Source organism: Merops nubicus, unplaced genomic scaffold, assembly GCF_000691845.1.
Source record: "Merops nubicus isolate BGI_N331 unplaced genomic scaffold, ASM69184v1 scaffold14827, whole genome shotgun sequence".
Classification (NCBI taxonomy): domain Eukaryota; kingdom Metazoa; phylum Chordata; class Aves; order Coraciiformes; family Meropidae; genus Merops; species Merops nubicus.
The window spans coordinates 13,272-31,621 of record NW_008619692.1 but is presented as its reverse complement, the minus strand read 5'-3'; the positions used below and the strand labels follow the sequence as shown (position 1 = coordinate 31,621).

General features: G+C 37.2%; 1 protein-coding gene across 1 annotated transcript in view; it reads right to left on the bottom strand.

Annotated features, from left to right (window-relative positions):
• ORC5 (origin recognition complex, subunit 5) overlaps nucleotides 1–18,350 on the bottom strand; it is a 65,801-nt gene that overhangs the window by 36,037 nt on the left and 11,414 nt on the right. The window contains exons 5-12 of the mRNA XM_008943885.1: nucleotides 18,095–18,206; nucleotides 17,615–17,745; nucleotides 15,241–15,289; nucleotides 14,601–14,691; nucleotides 12,290–12,342; nucleotides 10,842–10,954; nucleotides 7,295–7,342; nucleotides 2,029–2,139 (exon numbers count right to left, since the gene is read on the bottom strand). Coding sequence (XP_008942133.1) covers nucleotides 2,029–2,139; nucleotides 7,295–7,342; nucleotides 10,842–10,954; nucleotides 12,290–12,342; nucleotides 14,601–14,691; nucleotides 15,241–15,289; nucleotides 17,615–17,745; nucleotides 18,095–18,206 — 708 coding nt within the window. The remainder of the gene's footprint in view (nucleotides 1–2,028; nucleotides 2,140–7,294; nucleotides 7,343–10,841; nucleotides 10,955–12,289; nucleotides 12,343–14,600; nucleotides 14,692–15,240; nucleotides 15,290–17,614; nucleotides 17,746–18,094; nucleotides 18,207–18,350) is intronic.

Here is an 18,350-nt window from a genome sequence, read left to right as displayed (position 1 = left end):
TTCCTTAATCTTATGCCTTAAAAGTTGTACTCTTTCCTTCTAAAAATGAAATTTTGTTCAAAGATCACAGTGACAGTGTCTTCAAACACATAAAGAAAGGCAGAGAGAAAAAAGGGCTTAAGACAAGAAGTACCTACATGGTGAATCATCAATAGATTCAGAGCATAAGCGAAACTAGTCTGAACATTACTTGGATTGTATCATATTTTCCTGTGAGTTTCTATAACAGTTCTGTAAGTAAGTCTGTTTCTTACTGAAGCAAACCTAGATCAATCATTGTTTATAAAATGGCATCATTAAACAAGACAACTGTCTTTTGCCTCAGTATTCTGTATTTCAGCTTCAACAGTGTCCAAACTCAAAAAATTCACTGACCAATACCTTGACTGACAGGCTTGATCAGACTTCAGTGAATTAAACAATACAACATTTCTAAAAATGCGCAATTATCTCAGGCTACATCTGACAGTAGTGAGAAAAAAAAGAAACCTACTAGCTGGCCAAATTTATGCATTTTTACAAACACTAAGGTCCCTGTGTTCTTTGTACTCCAAAATTGCTATAAGTAGCTATAAGGCTGCAAGCCATCATCCAAATGATGGTCAGAAACTGCATGCTTCAACAACCCTTGGTGTCCTTTCATATGGCATTTGCCCATAGGAAACTTCACGTAGCTTTGAAATTCTCACAAAGTTAGGATTCCTTCTGAAAGTACAGTGAGTTCCTGAGGTGCTGTGAGATGACAGAAAAAAGGCAAAAAACCAAGTACAGAATGCATAAATGTGCACAAGCTTGATTTTTTCAGTCACTTCCTGAACACCTCTGAAATCTAATTCACCGATTGCTTAAGGGGGTGCAGACCACAAGCTGAAAAATCACCCATCTAATTACGAAAAATGAAATGCTTGTATTAAAAGATCCTTGAGGTTCTTGTCACATAATAATTTCTCATGCCATACATCACATAATAACATTTAACTAAAGAAGTCTGAGCAAAAACATATGAAAGTGCAACTTGCCTACTGCATCTTTAAAGCACCTGGGTCGCCACCACTATTAACCAAGATATTCCTATACCACCGATTAAATCAAGTACTACAGTTCTCTAGCTCCTCTACTACCTGATTTTACAATATCTATACTTACAGACGGTTACTCTACAGATTTGAGATGGTTTTTGCCAAACGTTTGTGTGAACACTGAACAGTTATGATTAAAGTGGCAGCAAAATTCTCCCAGTGTCTTGTGCATGTTTACATGAACACGGACATGAGATTTAAATAATCCTTGGTTACATTTGAGACCTGACAAGGAAAGACAGAAAAAAACTAGTAAAAGATAAGTGTAACTGAAAAGCAGGAAAGAAATTGAAATCTTATAAGGTGGACGTAAAAGATGTAAGAATCAAGGTGACAACAGAAAACTATCTTTACTTACACAGAATAAGTATTTACAGTTGACAAGCCCAGGGCTCTAGAGCAAACCACAGACTTCCTTAATTCCACCCAAATCTATCGTTATGCTGCCATCTAGTGAAACGGGACAGACTCTCTCCCCTGCAAGACATACCAGTTGGCCCAAACAAAAACCGTTATCCCTAAGACACATGCATCACAGTAAACACCTTTCACCTGCAAATTCTCTCTGCTCCTTCTTCATCACTACACTTGTGTAACATGCTTTACAAGGTGACCAATTTTGGCTGCAGGACAGTGAACATTTATACAGCTAACGTGAAACACAAACCAACTAACAGATCCAACGAGAAGCCAAGAAACAAAGAAACACAGTTCACAGTGCAGGATCAAGGAGAGGTTAGCAATGAGAAGGTTCCAGACCATTACACAGATAAATTATTGAATTAATAGCTAACACTACAGGCAAATATTACTCTGAGCTATCAAATTATTCTTATGGTTGTTTTCTCATTACATTTCAGTAGAATGATGATTTACAGAACACAATGTAAAACCTTTTCAAAAATTCCAAACAGTAAAAAGGAAACAAAGAAGGTAAGTACACACTCACCTGGGAAAATATATTGGCAGTTGGAGCAACTCTGTTGTCCACAATACTATACAGTATTGCTAGCAATCTGTCCAGGGGAAATGGCTTTGGCCCAAGGAGGTGATTGCTGGTCTGCAACAGAAACAAGACTTCACAATCCAATCTTACAATTCAGATCTTTCCTGAAGTACCAGAAGATGCTCTTCTCACGTCTGCTTAGCCTCTGGGGAAGCACTATAATTCACAGAAGTCTTCATACAGCCTACTTACATATTATGGAAAATGCTGAATACATGCCTACTGAGCAAGATAGATAGAGAGCTCTCTTTAACATGGCAAGAGTTCAAACTGCACACTGCACAATAAACAGGAAGATTTTTGAACTACAGTGAAAGATATGATGCTAAATTTCCTGTCACTAGATTTATAGATTTACTTGTCCTATTAAATTACCTTACCCAAGCTAAGGATTAAAGAGGAAAGACTACATTTTACAGCATTCTCAAGAAACATTTTTCTTTACAGTTTATCAACAGTAAGACATGTTAGGCTTCTTAAAAGCACACAGAACTTCTAGCTTGTGAAAAAAAAACAAAACAAAACAAAACATAACTTTAGGTTTGTTCTATTGGCTACAGTCAGGGTATAATTCAGTCACTTGCAGGGACAGGAATAAACCAGAGGTCCTTGTCCACCAAACCAAAACCAACACACAAAAACTCAATCTGCTATCTCTGGAGGAAAAAAATTTATCAGCTGCTTATTTTTTCCAACAAAATTGTTGAGGGCTTTTTTTTATTTGGTCTGATTTTAAACTTTTCTGTTTTAATTTTCTCTTTTGCTTCCTTTATACCACAATTAAAATGTTACCATTTTGATACCAAAACAAAAGAAACATTCTTGATCATAAAATTAGAAAGCAGAACTTAGTTTTACATAGGAAACACCTTTACTACTGTATTTCTACTTTTTAAAAATACACCTATTCATAGGACAGCTCTGGCTGGGAAGGACCTTAAAAAGTCTCTTGTCAAGCCCCTCCTGCTCACAACAGGGTCACCTATGAGGTCAGGCCAGGTTGCTCAGGACTTTTACCAGTCCAGTCTTGAAAACTTCCAGAGATATCTACAGTATCACCTCTCTGGGAAGCCAGCATCACTGCCTGGCTGTCCTCATATGGACAAAGATTTTCCTTATATCCAGTGTAAGCATCTTGCCTCAGCTTACATGCATTGCTTCTCACTCTCCCACCATCCGCCCTTGCTGACGATCTCCTTGCAGGTGCAGCACAGGCTGCTTTTAGGCCTCCCTCCTCCAGCTTGAACAACTGCAGTTCCTTCAGCCTCTCCTTGCAGATCAAGTGCTCCAGCCCCTGACTGTTCTGATGTCTCTCTGCTGAGCTGGTTTCAGTTTACTGATGTGTGTGTTGTATTGGAGGGTGGCAAAACTGGACAGAGCATTCAAGCCTCAGCCCAAAGAATGCCAAGTGTACAAGCTCAGAGTGCATTCATCTCCCATGAGTTTGGCTGGCTAAAACAGAGTTTGGCTGGCTGAGACCAAGGTCAGCTGCTCTGCTGGTAAGAGCTGCTGTATAAAGAGCTATCTGCCAGCTACAGACAAACTGTGTTATCAGAACACAGCATATTTACTCACCTTTTAATTTACAGAGCTATTCTGTCCCTTACCCTTCTTTTGCACCATAAGCATCATCTTCACACCTCAGTTGACACCAATGGACATTTTAAGCATTACAGGTTATTTATGTAGCAACACTGAATTCAACTGAATTCACAGAAATATGAGCTCCTGATTTTTCAATGTTAAATATTTTTAAAATAGCCAACCTTACAAAAAGAAGTAGAGTTCATAGGACAGAGGAAGTATACTAACTCAAGCAGCATTGTTAGGACCACAGATTTATTTATGACCCAGACTTTCAGAAGTTCTGACAAGGGAAATACTTACTTCAAGTTTATATTTCATTCACTCTACTTTGACATACAGTTTCCTTTATTGTTGTGTATAGTGATTTATTTTTACCGGCAGAGTAGCTAAGATTAAAAACCAATTTCAAAAGATAGTTTGTTTCAAAATGCTTCTGAGAAAGAACACCTCTCAAATATACTACCAGCACCTCTGTGCCATTAATTGTCAGTAAAACAAAACCAACCATTTCTTCAGCAAAACAAAAAGGTATTTCCAATACATGTTTTAGCTTTTCAGATCCAGGAGGTGTCCCCAAAGCTACCCGTTGGCTAACAAAGAAAGCAATGTGAAAAATAATGAAAACATGTCAAAATTTTAGCACTGCACCCTCAGTCAGAAAACAGGTATGGTGTAAGTTCTGAACTATACAATCCCTTGCCCCTCTGCTCCTAAACATATCAGTTCTGTGAAGCATACTCTTTCTTATCAACAGAAAAAGTCAAACATAGTAATAAAAATGTGCCTGCTAGCTGATTGGAGTGCACACCATTAGCATGTAGTAAAACCTGAAGTTGTGTTAGTATACAGTTACTTCAGAAGTTCCTTGCTCTTAATAATATTATCAGCTCTCTACTTAGAATACTGGGTTTAACTTTGAAATTCTTTGAGAGAAACGCTTTCTTCTAGAAAAGCCTGAAGAGTTACTTCTAAGTGAACGTAACTTCTAAAAGAAGCCCTTTGTTTTTATTTCTTTGAGAAAAAGAATTCCTGGAATAGGAATGGTTTAGAAATTCCTCCAAACCAAACATAGTGAAGAGTAAGATTTTTTTAAAATCTTCTGCAAAGAGCTAAGGCAGAATACTACACAGAATACTATTCATAAAAATCCAAGGGACCCCTCTGCTCACTTAAAAATAAAGCTACCTTCCACATTCAGAAAACCTCTTCAGAAAGTTTTATAGCCATCAAGTTAACTCTGTGTCCTCTGTTGTCTTTCCACCTCGGCAATACTAACCTAATGGTTCAAAAAAGACTTTTTCCTCAATGGCCAGTACCTGTGCTCATGCTTTTTATCTACACTGTCTGAGTTTCTTGTTGCCACTGTTTAAATGGCTTAAGTTTTTCACTGTCCCAAAACAGCAAGCCATGTATTAACACTCCAGAATGAGAGCCAAAAGCATTCTTTAAAGAGTAAAAGCCTAACCCAGCCTAAATTGGCTGCACAAAAGGCAGAAAGTCCTCAACCTTAGAGGTCTGAATTTTAAACCTTTTTAGCATATCATTCAAGACAGAACTATGCTGCTCTCTTTTTTAGCAGAAAGCACTTCTGAATTTCCCTGCCTGCTATACAAATGCATCATCTTCAGCTGTAAGCTAGAAATTCTGATACAAAACAAATCCTAGAGTGAAGCTGAAGCAGACATACTATGCAAACTCTTTTCCAATAAAATACACACCAACACATATGAGCTGCTGCTGGACTGACGTGAAAAAGCATACTCCTGGCAAAAGTAGCTTCACCAGGAATATCTCACTTGTCACTAATCTGGAAAAATATTGTTCCAGAGCAACCATGCAAAGAAATCATAATCTGCTGTTATCAGCAACAAGACAATCAATAGAATGATAAAGTAATTTTTTTCCCCTCATTCACAAGATCTACTTTTTCTAATTGAAAAAAAAAAAAAAACAAACAAGAAAATATAGCCTCTGGACTGAACAGTTTTAAGAATCAAGAAACTGACTTTTAGCCTGGCCGTACCTAAACTTTTAAGAAAGGATTTATTTCATCTAATATTAGCTTCCTGCCAAGTAGGTATGTATAGCCAAGCTAGAATCCCGAGTTGCCATTATAGCCAGTAGAAATCTAATCAATACAGTTTATGGTGCAATTCACCTGACTGAACACAGAACCTGCTTCAGCATGAGACGAATCACACCCTACACTCCGACTGCATTGACAAGCTCTGCACTGGCTGTAAAAAAACACTAGCTTAGAGGCACACACCCACTTGGAGTTAGGTGAATCTGATCTGTAAATCAGGCTTTAATCAAGCTTCTGAGGGATGGTGTAGGTGAATCTGATCTGTAAATCAGGCTTTAGTCAAGCTTCTGAGGGGTGGTGTATTGATATTGGAAGCCTATTGCCAAGAAAGAATAAAACAAAACACCTTTCTAGACAAGGATGCAAAGAAAGATCATAATTTTGATCTAAGATACAAAAATAATTTTTCAGAGGAAGGAATAATTAATCGACTAATTAAGACGTGGAGGTTTCAAGAATACAGCAGTCCTGAAAATAATTAAATGCTCTGGGAATCCTCAGGAGTTCACATGCCAGGGACAAAACACGCGAGGTCTACATGTACAGAACACACACATTCAGAGACTTACAAATTCCTGAGTTTACATAAATACCTACCATAGCAGTGCAACATATTGCACTGTTGAAGTAGAACTATGATCATTTACATTTTCATACGCAAAAATTGTGCCCAAACAGAAACAGAATTTGGAAAAAAGTCTTTGGATAGCCACAGACTCTGTCCTAGTACAGAGGCAGGAGAAAAATAAGAGAAAAGGCTACAGGCACAATGAGAAGGAAAAGATTATCAGGGCTAAGTATCATATGAAAATTTTTCTTGTATTATTTACACAGCCTGTAGCACAGAGAATGGAATGATAGTTTCAGCACTGATCTAGTGCTGTCTGCACCGCTCTTATTTTAGAAATTTGTTTTTAATTAAGTAAAAAAAGTTACAAATGTTAAAATCTGATTTCTCTTTTTACCTTACAGTTATAAACACACATATAGGTATTTGCTTTTCCCAGCATATCAAGGCTCCATCACTAAGAACTGGTATAGCCCCAGTAAAATCAATGATATTTAGCTATTTACAACCATGAAAAGGTAACTTAACAGCCTGATGAAATCCTAACCAACACACAGGCTTGAAAAGCTTCCAAAGACACAAACTTAAAGCTCTTGTATCACATTGCATCACTGCAAATTAAAGTGACTTGACTTTCAAAACTACTAGCCATCTATTATTCTGTCCGCTTTGAGAGAAATTCTGGTAACTGGCTCTTCCATGTATGACGTTTCTTAACCAGCTTCATTAAGCACATTGTTATACATAAAAATATGGCTCCAGGAGACAAATTTATGCTGCAGTTAAATCCTAGTGAAATAAAAATGTGTGTATCGTACAAAAATTTGGTTAATATGAAACAAATACACAAATAATTGTTATTTATGCAATTCTATTGCTTCTACAGTAAATGAAGTAAAGCAGAAAACAAAAAACATTAGAAAGACAGTATTTGTTGCCAAGCCCAGCTTAGACATAGAAATACATACCTTTTCATGTTTCTTCATAAAGTTAGTCTTTCTGATTTTCCCATGATGCTGTAAACAGACAAGAACGAATATTACATGTAAATTATTTTACAGTCCTTCCATAGTAAAGATGGAATCCAAACAGTCAGACTAGTGCACTACACATGGTAGTACATCACTCTGGGTCTGCTTCTTGACTACACCACCAGTATCTGTCTCTGATGTTACTGGCAATCATTCTTGCTAGAAGCTGCAAAATTAGACTTATTTCTTGCTACATTGTGTCCCAAGGAGTACAAGCCAAAAGCCACACACTAGTATTGTTTTTGGAGATGGACATAATTGTTTTTTTTTCTTATCTAACCAGGTACTGATGAGAAGAGGCAATAAAAATTTGTTTTAATATAACTCTATGTCACCATCATCCTCCTGCCCTCAATAACCTAATGAAAAAGACAGAGGTTATATTTCTCCTTCCAGAGAAGTTGCACCAACAGCTACTTCATTTTTAAAATGTATCCATGCATAACTCCATCTGAATTTTCAACCTTTATCTGCTCCATTTTAGAATTCAGGTGGTACTCAGGTTGGCAGAATGACAAGCAGGAATTAAGTCAATACAATACAAAGATACTTCAAGGTGCAGGAGCTAAACAACAAACAGAAAGAAGTAGGGAGAGGGGAAAAAATGGATCATCATTTAATTTCAAAAGGCACAGCTTTAAAGCGGCATTAAGAGAAGAAGGACTGTCCAAAGAAAATAATCAAGTGTTCCTGGATGTCAACTGAAAATATGAGGGCAAGACAAGGACAGAAATACAGTGGAAAAAAAAAAAATGTTAGAAATGACTGTGTAAAAGAAAAAAAAAGAAAAGGAGAAACATTTAGGATGATGTGTAAATGATGTAAAATTAGCAGAGAGGTACAAGTATAATATTCTTTAAACATAGCTAAGTGCTATTTCTCAAAATAGCACCTGATGAATTTTTCCACAGCCTTAAGAGTATACCTTAGAAGCATGCTCAATGAATCATGGAAAAAATCTCAAATGAAAGAATTTGTTTTTCATTATAATGCTTAAAATCTTGTACTTAGTATTTGTGGACCTCAGCCAAGTCAAGAAGACCTCAGTAACTCTGTCTTCCTTGACTGACTTCTGAAGAGCTTAATATCAGACAAGGATTTAGTTTTCCTTTAAACAATTTGCTAGATTTAAAAAAAAAAAAAAATCAATTAATACATATCACACACTTAGAGACAACAAAGTAATCTTTTTATTATGCCTTTTACAAGAAGACTGCAGTGATTGTAACAGAGACCTTTTGGAAGGAAAAGTGAGCAACCCTGAGGTTATACAGCATGCTAGCAATGGATCACAACCAACTGCACTCCTGCATTTTAAAGGTTATGCTGGTATCTCCATATGGTGCGTTTAAGTTATATCAAAAGTGTTTTAAAGCAAGTGTGCAGGGACCAGATTTCTGTGCAAGCACAAACCCATAGATTTTATAGCTAATTTTCAGTTAGTTGTTATTCTGTTTCCTGTTAAAATGAAGACTTTACCTAGATTGCTATTCTTTTGTTTTAAGGACTACCTTTCAAAATCACCTCTGTATTTTTCTCTCACACTAACGCAAAACTCTTGAGTTTTCACATAACTAGTAGCAGTGCTGCCAATTATTAGTTCACTGCTTTACCAGGCTTTTAGCATTCCAGGTTGCCACAAACTGACTTTATCTTCAGCAGCAGTACAGCCCAGCACCTACAGCAACAGTGCAGATTAGCATTAGCTTAATGACAGTCTTTGTTTGCACCCTTTTTGCCATGGCGCAGTTCTTAGTTAAATCACTCCAGAAGATACTTTTCCTTAATCTACTCTGAATCTCATTACAAACCTGATAAAACCATATTCTATTTTCACAGTCCACATGACTTACAAAAACACTCAGCTTGAACACCTGATTTTGTTGGGCTTTGAGATGTAGCTATTTCTGAAATTCACCTTAGCACCTTATAAAGGGCTAATGGCTATCAGATAGCCTGTGTAGACAGAATGGTAACTTCTGCTTCTCTAATTCTTGGGAAAAATGGTTAATATCACTGCTAAAATACCTTCGCAGTCCCCGTTTCAAAAACCTTAGAAGCTCATGTTTATTGTACAAAAGATTAGCAAGGTACACGTGCAAGAGCAGAACCTAATTTCAGAGATACTAAAAAAAGAAGAAAGGAAAAAAGATTAAATTCAGAAGGTTGTTCAATGAACACAAGAAAGATGTGGCACTTTTTGATACCCCTTTTTGATACTGACTCGACTTGTCAGCTTTCTTGTTTCTTTGATTTCCAAGACCAATATGGAAAAATCTGGGCAAAACCACTTCTTCAGCAAACACATCTCTCAAAAAGAAATTGTTTTGCCCAAGTGTAAAGAACAAAGGTTGCCCATGAAGAAAACTTGTCACTACCAAATCATCCTCCACTCTTCTCAGGAAAGAGAAAGACCTAAGTGTTAAACACCTACAGCTTTCACCAGAAACGCAAACCCCATATTTTAACTAAAAACATAGCAGTTTTTCATCACTAGGAAATGCAGTAACTTCTCAAAACATGTATCTACAATTTTTTTCCCCAAGAGGGAAGAGGAAAACAAGCACATCTTTACAAATGTGTCTTGTTCCCAATTTCTTCAATTGTTCATACCTATTTATCATGAATACTACACACTTACACACAGATTCATATATTAATACACACCATAATAATGTGGAAAGTGTTTAGTTTGTTAAAATTTACAGAAAATGTAATTGCCGATTGCTTTTCTGATATCTGTCTTCCTGCCTACATTTTGTCAAATTAAGACCTCAAACACAATGATGGAGGTTTGAGGAGCATGAGGATCCTAGATGGAGAGACTACCAACTGCAGCACTACAGCGCTTGTTTGCTGTATGACCAGAACACAGCCCAAAGAAAAAAAGATTTAAAGAAAACAATTCAATATGTACATGCCAAGAACCTACTGAAAATGGGGTTTAGCCCACGATTTAGTAGTGAGGATTAATACATTCATCCTAAAACATGCATTACCACCACCTCAACACGACATGTGCCAGCTATATGGAACCACATCTTCTGCAACAGTTAACTGCTTGTATGCTTCTGTTCCAGAAGAGTAAAACTGTATAAGTAAGTCAACATTGTGCCATTTTACCTCATTAAAGGTTTAAAGTAGTTGTGGTTTGTTACTCTACTCCAGAAATTTAAGTGTGGCTTATACCTAAGGACACTGCAGGCACACCACTAAAATCTTTACAAAATGGAGCTGTATCAACTTATAGAAGGAAATACTAGTTGTGCTATAGCAGTGTTATGAATGTTTTGACATGAGAAGTGTTTATTAGAAATTAAAATAAGTGATCATTACCAATCACAATATGTGACCTACATAACTTCTGATGAAATCAAATGAATCAGACAGAACAGAGCTCAGAATGAATGGCTGAAGAGTTTTAAACTAGGAAATTCAGCACACAGGAATCCAGTAAGCAGCACTAAGAAAAAAGTCTCATTACCTTAAGAAAGAACCTCTTGTCTGTCCTAGCAGGGTTGTAGGAGGCAAGGTATGCAGCTATTAGAAGAAATTTGGAGTAATAAGGAAGTTCCACATGTGTATGTGCAGAAAGTCCTATAAAAAAAAAGTTTGAGTCACCAAAACCCATTCTAAACATCCACGGACTTCAAATTAGACTGGTCTGCTTTCTTCTCCTTTTCCTTCTCTCATGCTCTACTCCTGTAACCAAGTATAGGTATTGAGCCAACCCCATTATCACAGATTATCTAAACAGTGAAGGGCCAAAGAATGGCATGAAGCTAAGTAAAACTAACATTCTGAACTTTCAGTGGATGCATGTCAGAAACTGAAAGATTCTGAAAATCCATAAACTACTAAGATGGAATTAAATTAAACCTATATTTCATCATGCACTGAACTATTTGCTTAATTACATCCACAGTAAATTATAATTGCATTTCAAATGCTGTTTATAAACAAGACATTTTTTCCTACCACGTATACCTGAAAACTCTAGAAAATGCATTTTATATAGACTCTCTCTTTTGGTGCTGTCAGGTGCAAAAGTATTTCATGGTTATCTGGGCACAGAAGGAGGGAGTTTAATAAGAACACAATGAATCAACCTCTTCTGTCAATAATGTCAAAAAGTTACTGATGATTAATGATGACTGCAATTATCTTAGAACAGCTTTAAAAAGTGGCTATTTTACCTACTATGTAAAAAAGAGATTGTCATGATGGATAATATGAAAAGAAGTGTCTCCAGACTAAGAACTGGTCAAAAGACCATGACTGACTAATACCACCAGCAAAATGTTTTAGTAATCCTTCCTGGATTGTAAAGGAATGCTGGAATGCTGACAGATAATATGGAGATTATACTTCAGATGAGACTGAAAGTCAAAAAAAGACAAAGCTGTACTCCTCCAAGGAAACAACAGAAAAGATTCTTGCAATTCTGACATTTCTCTTTGCCAAGAAATAAGGACATAAGACACCTGCTTTGTTCCAAAATGTGCTAATCCAGTGTAATGTACCAGGTATAACATTTTCTTCCCCCCACTCAGACACTTGTGCCAGTTGGCACACAGAGGTTTGACCATCAGGGGTCAGCCCGTTCCTCATTGTTTTTTTACGTGGGAAATACTTAGTTAAAGAAACCTGCTTTTTTACCCACAAAGACTCTTTGGAAAGATTACTCCTAGGTATTGTGCTAGGGGAAAAAAAAAAAAAAAACAAACAAACACACCTTTGTAGAACACCTCCTCAAAAAACATCATTAGCCTGAACTGTACCTGAATGCTAATAGGTACCCTTGTCTATATATATTCATGCACACATTCTCAGGTAACAGTGACCAAGTCAATTTGAAAAAGTACATCTTCCAGGTGACTAGCCCTTAAAGTTACTATATTCAACACCTTTCAGAGTTACTCAGTTCAATACCTTTCAACTGCCCAGGTTCTCCGTCCTCACACTGCAAGCGCTCCCACTGTGAGCTAAAAGGCAGGTAATGGAAATATGTAAAGATCAAGCATTTGTTAGTCTTTCAGAGAAAACTACACACTTGGCACATGTATATTTTAATTTCATGACACTGGCTAGCATATAGTGAAAATACCAAGTTCTACTACCTTGCAAATAAGTTTCAATGATGTGCAGAGTATGCATATTTGAAAAAAAATGCAGAAAGTAATGGTCTAAAAGAAGCCAAGTACAAGCTAATTATAAAATACCAATTTCTTTCCACCCAACTACCATCAGTAAGCAAATATAAATAGCCTTCTAAGTTTCAGGTACAATGTAGAATTGGATAAAAAGTGAAAATACTGATAGGGTTTTTTATATGCTTAATAACTGTTAATGCTAGTGAGAACAACACTATAATTACTTCATAATGTAATTTTGAAGTCTACATAAAAAAATCAAAGCAATATTCATTCTTCACTGAAAAACTCTGAAGACATTAAGATGGAACATTTTGCCATTGAAAAATACCTGCAAGTAGTTTGGCATTTTCCTGAACAATAACAAAATATTTCACTTCAGAAATTCCCTTAACAAATGACATTGCTAGAGATGTAATGATTTTCCATGATCTTTTCATAAGGGGATAAAAAAAAAAAAAAAGAAAAAAAATCAACTTTATTAAAGAACTTGTGTTTTTTTTTTAAAAATCTCTTTATGAACAGTCCCTCAACTAAGAACCTATGATTTACTTAGGTACCAGGGTTTATCAGCTATAAGCCATAAAATTTATGGAAACAATTTAGTGAGAGTTGATGTAGTACTCAAATTATAATGAATGATCAACCAAGTTATCAAAGTTTTTATCCACTGTCTATTTTACAAGTAGAAAAAAAGTTTCATTTTCATCTCAGTTAAGGCAGCACAACTGCTGATGACGAAGTTCTATTGCTGTTACTTACAACCTGAAGAAAACCCCAGAGTATTTACAGTTCTGTGGCCAGACAAAAAAAAACAAATATGGTCATTTTAATTCCTCAAGCATTTAGTGGTACATAGTGGTAAATACTAGAACTATCATGCAGAAAGCTGAAATTTGTAATTAAAAAGCCAGTAAGCTCAAATTTATAATCACAGAAAATTGTAAAGAGGGAAACTAGTTATTGGAAAACAATTTGTAAGCTATTCTATATCATAATATTACATTTAATTAGAGTAGACAATTACACAATATGAAGTCAGGAAGTTCCCAAGTACATCGAAATCAATATTGAGTATAAATACATATTTGAGAGAAATAGAATAATGTCTCACTGTACAGTGAAGTCTTGCTCATATGGAACAAAATCAGTGATCTGGAGGAACGATCACTTTTCCAAAATGTTCAGCAAAGACTTCTGCTGAGCACCCAGGTTCAGTTACCAGAACATTCCGTCACCCCCATGGCTTTCAGAGGAAAGGAATCATTATGTTTGTACCAAGATAAAGAAATCAAGCACTACTGGATTATCAGTCTTTGCAGGGTGTAACATCAGAATCACTCATCTTAAAGACGGAGAAGACATTAAATCCGTTTTATTACCATTAAAAATGATCACCACCATTTATTTTCTCTAGCAGTTTGGCAACTTAAGAAATAAACGAGGAATCTAAAACCACACCGAGACAAACTCAGCCCATTAGCAGGACACTAGTTTTCAATGCTGTTGAAAATGGTGCTTTTCTGTAATGAAACTTTTTCCCTTGGACAAGAAAATAAGGGGTCAAAAAACACAGTAAGGGTACAAACCTAAAGCTCAAACCTAGAGCTTTGTTTAGCTCTACTAAACAAAACAAAAGAATGCAGAAGATAAAAATCTGTAACAAAAAGAATTTTGAGGCTTGCAAGCATCTTTGGTACAGTGAGGATCTACCAAGTCAATTTCATAAGAGTGTTTAAAACTGTGCCTGTGTATTTTGGTGATGAATTTCTATGCTGGGCAGATTCATACATGACAGAAAACATATCTGCTTGCATGATCATCAATGAAATAAAGAGAACACAACCTGCTGCCACTGCTTTATTTATTAAATATTTTATATGCTACAAATACCATATTGTTTGAAAATTTCCTTTCGAGATACCGTATTTCTAGTATTATAGAGCAAGAAAAAAGCACATTAAAGAGAAAAAAGAGCCTAACTAGTAAAAAAGAAACACTAACCATAAAATGTAACAGAGTAAACATTTAGAGAGAAAACTTGTTAAAAACAGCAACACCAACAAAACAAGCCCTCACCCCCAGATTACCTGGATATTTCCCGGAGGTAAACAGTCTGCATTGCTTTCTTCAAATGAGGTTCAATATTTTTCCAGAGTTTGCGACTGTCACGTTCATTTGCTGCACCAAGCCAGAATCCACTGTTAAACATTTAACTCACACAACACTAAAATTCCACCTCTGACACCTGCACAGTCACAGGCTATTAGTAAGTCTAACACCTTAATTCTGAAATGCTGCAGCAGGATGATGCACCATCATCACCCATTTGTAAGCACGTGTAAACCACACAAGGCTGTGGTTTATTTTGAGATACTCTGGGGTGGTTTGGCAAAACCTCTGCTCTGATTTTCTCCTCTTAGCCTTGACAGAGAAATTACTTGTCTCACCACTTCACAGAAGTCATAGCGGTTGAGTGAGGAGAAATATTTATAGGAGGGAAGCAAGTTTTCACAGTATTTCCATCTCATTTCCATAAAACACCACCAAGAAATGTGATCTACTGCTTCTGCTGCAAATGCAGCCAACTGAGTGCAACTGAAATAAGCAATGCGGTTCTGACCAGAGAAATGGGCACAACACACAGGACCAAAGCAAAGTTCTCCCCAAAATCCCCAGCAAGGCATCTGCAGTCTCATACACCCGCTCAAACTAATAACAGAAACGTACCTTCTCCTCGGACCACTGGTTCACAGTATTTAGAAAAATTGAGCACTGCCTACAGAAAGTAAAAAGTACAACAAATTAAAAAGGTATTATATATTTAATCTAGCTATAGCATTTAACAAGCAGCATAATTAATTACTTTGCAAAACCAAAGAATTACTTTTCACTCAATACTTATGCTGCTTGCTTCCAAACATCATACTGTAAATCTTCACAACATTTCTGTAGATTAAAGTACAAACAGAAGTAATCTATCACAGGGTCCTTGGTTTCAATATCAGCAAAATCTGTTCACTGTACTCAGGGATCACTTTTTTTATAAATAACATAGTAATTAAACATCATAAATGCAATAAAAATGTTTTCACAAGCTCTTCTAACTCCCTTAATTTTCAGATAAAACTTTTCATTCCAGCAGGAGATATTTTAAAAAAACACCACAGAAATAAACAAAAAGCCCCAAACCCAGCTAACATATCCCATATTCAAACAAACGCCTTTGGCCAAATAAAGATTGAGAGATTTTTGACAGGGTTGTAATCCAGACTTTAAGAGCAAAATCACATAACCACACATAAAATGAAGTTGAAAAGAAGCACAGTGAGGCCTATCATTGCTTGAAAGAGTAAAATCATAACTGTTGCTTCCTTTGACTGAATTACAAACACCACCACCACAAATCATTAACCAAGTCTGTCGCTGAGTTCTTCCTCAAAAACTGACGCAGTTACAGCAACTGCTTCTACTGTACTTGTCTGTAGGCATAAAAGGTTTCATCACTCTGATCTCCTCATCCCAACGGGTGCACACAGGCAGCCTATCCTTCAGTCCCTCTGACATCGATGAACAGCTTGAGCTCGTAAGCCTCAGCTGAGGTTCTAGGCTGGGTGAACCACAACAGCCTGGCATCTCATTGGTTCTGGAAACTACACAGCAATGGGAACCCTTTACAGCTTCCAAAACATCTACAACTGTGTTATGGATTTTTAGGGAAACTTCATTTTGAGATAACATATTTGTAATTTACATTTGTAAATGTATACTAGATATAAGGAAGACATTTTTTACAGTGAGGGTGGTGGGGCACTGGAACAGGTTGCCCAGAGAGGTGGTAGATGCCCCACCTCTGGAAACGTTCAAGGGCAGCTTGGACAGGGCTCTGAGCAATGCGATCTACTTGATGTCCCTGCTCACTGCATGTGGGTTGGATTAATGACCTTTAAAAGGTCCCTTCCAACCCAAAGCATTATTATTTTATTTCTGTCCATAGTCAATGATAAATGTAGACCTTCAGAGTTCACTGACAAAAACCACCTCCCTCTTGGGAGAGGGGCCCAAGAAAGATGGTCAATATTCACGGGTCACCTCCTCCAAGCCTAAGAGCAATGTGTCCTGGAAAGAATGCCAGGAGGCCTGCCTAGAGGAATAACGAGCTCCTGGACACACTTAGATGCAAAAAGTGTCTACAAAGTGGAAGCACTCTCTGTAGGACAGATAGCCTGGGAGGAATACAAAGAAGTTGTCTGTGCAATCACAGATCAAGTTAGAAAAGCTAAAGCCCAGATTTAATTTTATCTGTCCAGGGAGATCAAAGCTAACAAGGAAAACTCCTACAGGTAACACAGCAACAAGTCTAGGGAAGATGTGAGCCCTCTCTGGAAGGAAACAGGAGACCTGGTCACAAGGGATATGGAGAAAACTGAGGTATTCAAATGATTTCTTGGCCTCAGTCTTCACTGGCAAATGCTGGGCTGCATGAAAAGAAATGTGGCCAACAGGTTGAGGGAGGTGACTCTCTCCCTCCATTGCACTCTTTGAGACCCTACCTGCAGTACTGCATCCAGCTCTGGAGCCCCCAGCACAAGACAGATATGGACGTGTTGGAACATGTCCAGAGAAGGGCCACAAATATGATCAGATAACTGGAACACCCTCTCCTATGAGGACAGCCTGAGAGAGTTGGGGTTGTTCAGCATGGAGAAGAGAAAACTCCAGGGAGACCTCACTGCAGCCTTCCAGTTGTCTGAAGGGGGCCTACAAGAAAGCTGGGGAGGCACTCTTTACAGGGGCTTGTAGTGATAGGACAGGGGATACTGGGTCCAAATTTGAAGGAGGTAGATTTAGATTAGAGGTAAGGAAGGAGTTCTTCACTATGAGGGTGGTGAGACACTGGAACAGGTTTCCCGGAGAAGTTATGGATGCTCCATCACCGGATGTGTTCAAGCCCAGGCTGGATGGGGCTTTGCGCTACATGGTCTAGGGGGAGGTGTCCCTGTCCATGGCAGCGGGGTTGGAGCTAGTTTATCTTTAAGGCCTCTTCCAACACAAACCATTATATGATTCCATAAAACAACAACTCTAAAGGAACTCATCTCACCAGATGCTGAAGTTCTTTCAGGTCCCTACAAACCATGTAGAAGACACCAAGCAGAATATTGATATATGCACAATAAAAATCTGCAGAATATTCTGGGGGATGATTCTGAGACAAGATCTTCTGCAAGTGTCCTGTTGAAACAAAGGCAAGTTTTGCTTATTTAAAGCTTACTTAATAAACAGACCACATTTTACAAGTTAAGTGGAAAAATAAACTGTAATCATCACTAAAACCCATCAATAACTTTACTGATTAAGAACAGCAGAAAATATAATAGAAAAAAAATGTTACTTTGAGATTATTTGGCAAGTGATAGAAGTCTTTCAGAGGTTGTATGAATACAGACTTTTACATTCCAGTAGCTATTATATATTCTGGATTCTGTAAAAAGCACATGGATAAACACAGGAAAAAACATATGGGTGTTGTTTGACAAAGTATTATTCAATCCCCAATAAGCAGATTAAAGAATTAGTTTACCTATGCTGTAATCAGGAAAATACATGGTGAATGGCTCAAAGCATCCAGTATTTGGGCGGAACAGCTCCCATACTATTTCACTGAGCAGGACAACTGTCACATTTCTGTCAGTCTACACAGGGAAGAAGAAAAAGTGACAGGGAGAGAAAAAAAAAGCCCAACACTGCTTGTTTACAATATCAATGAGAAAAATGATGATTGTGACTTTTCTGTTCAACAAAAATCATCCCATTTACAGTTTAACACAGAGTAATAA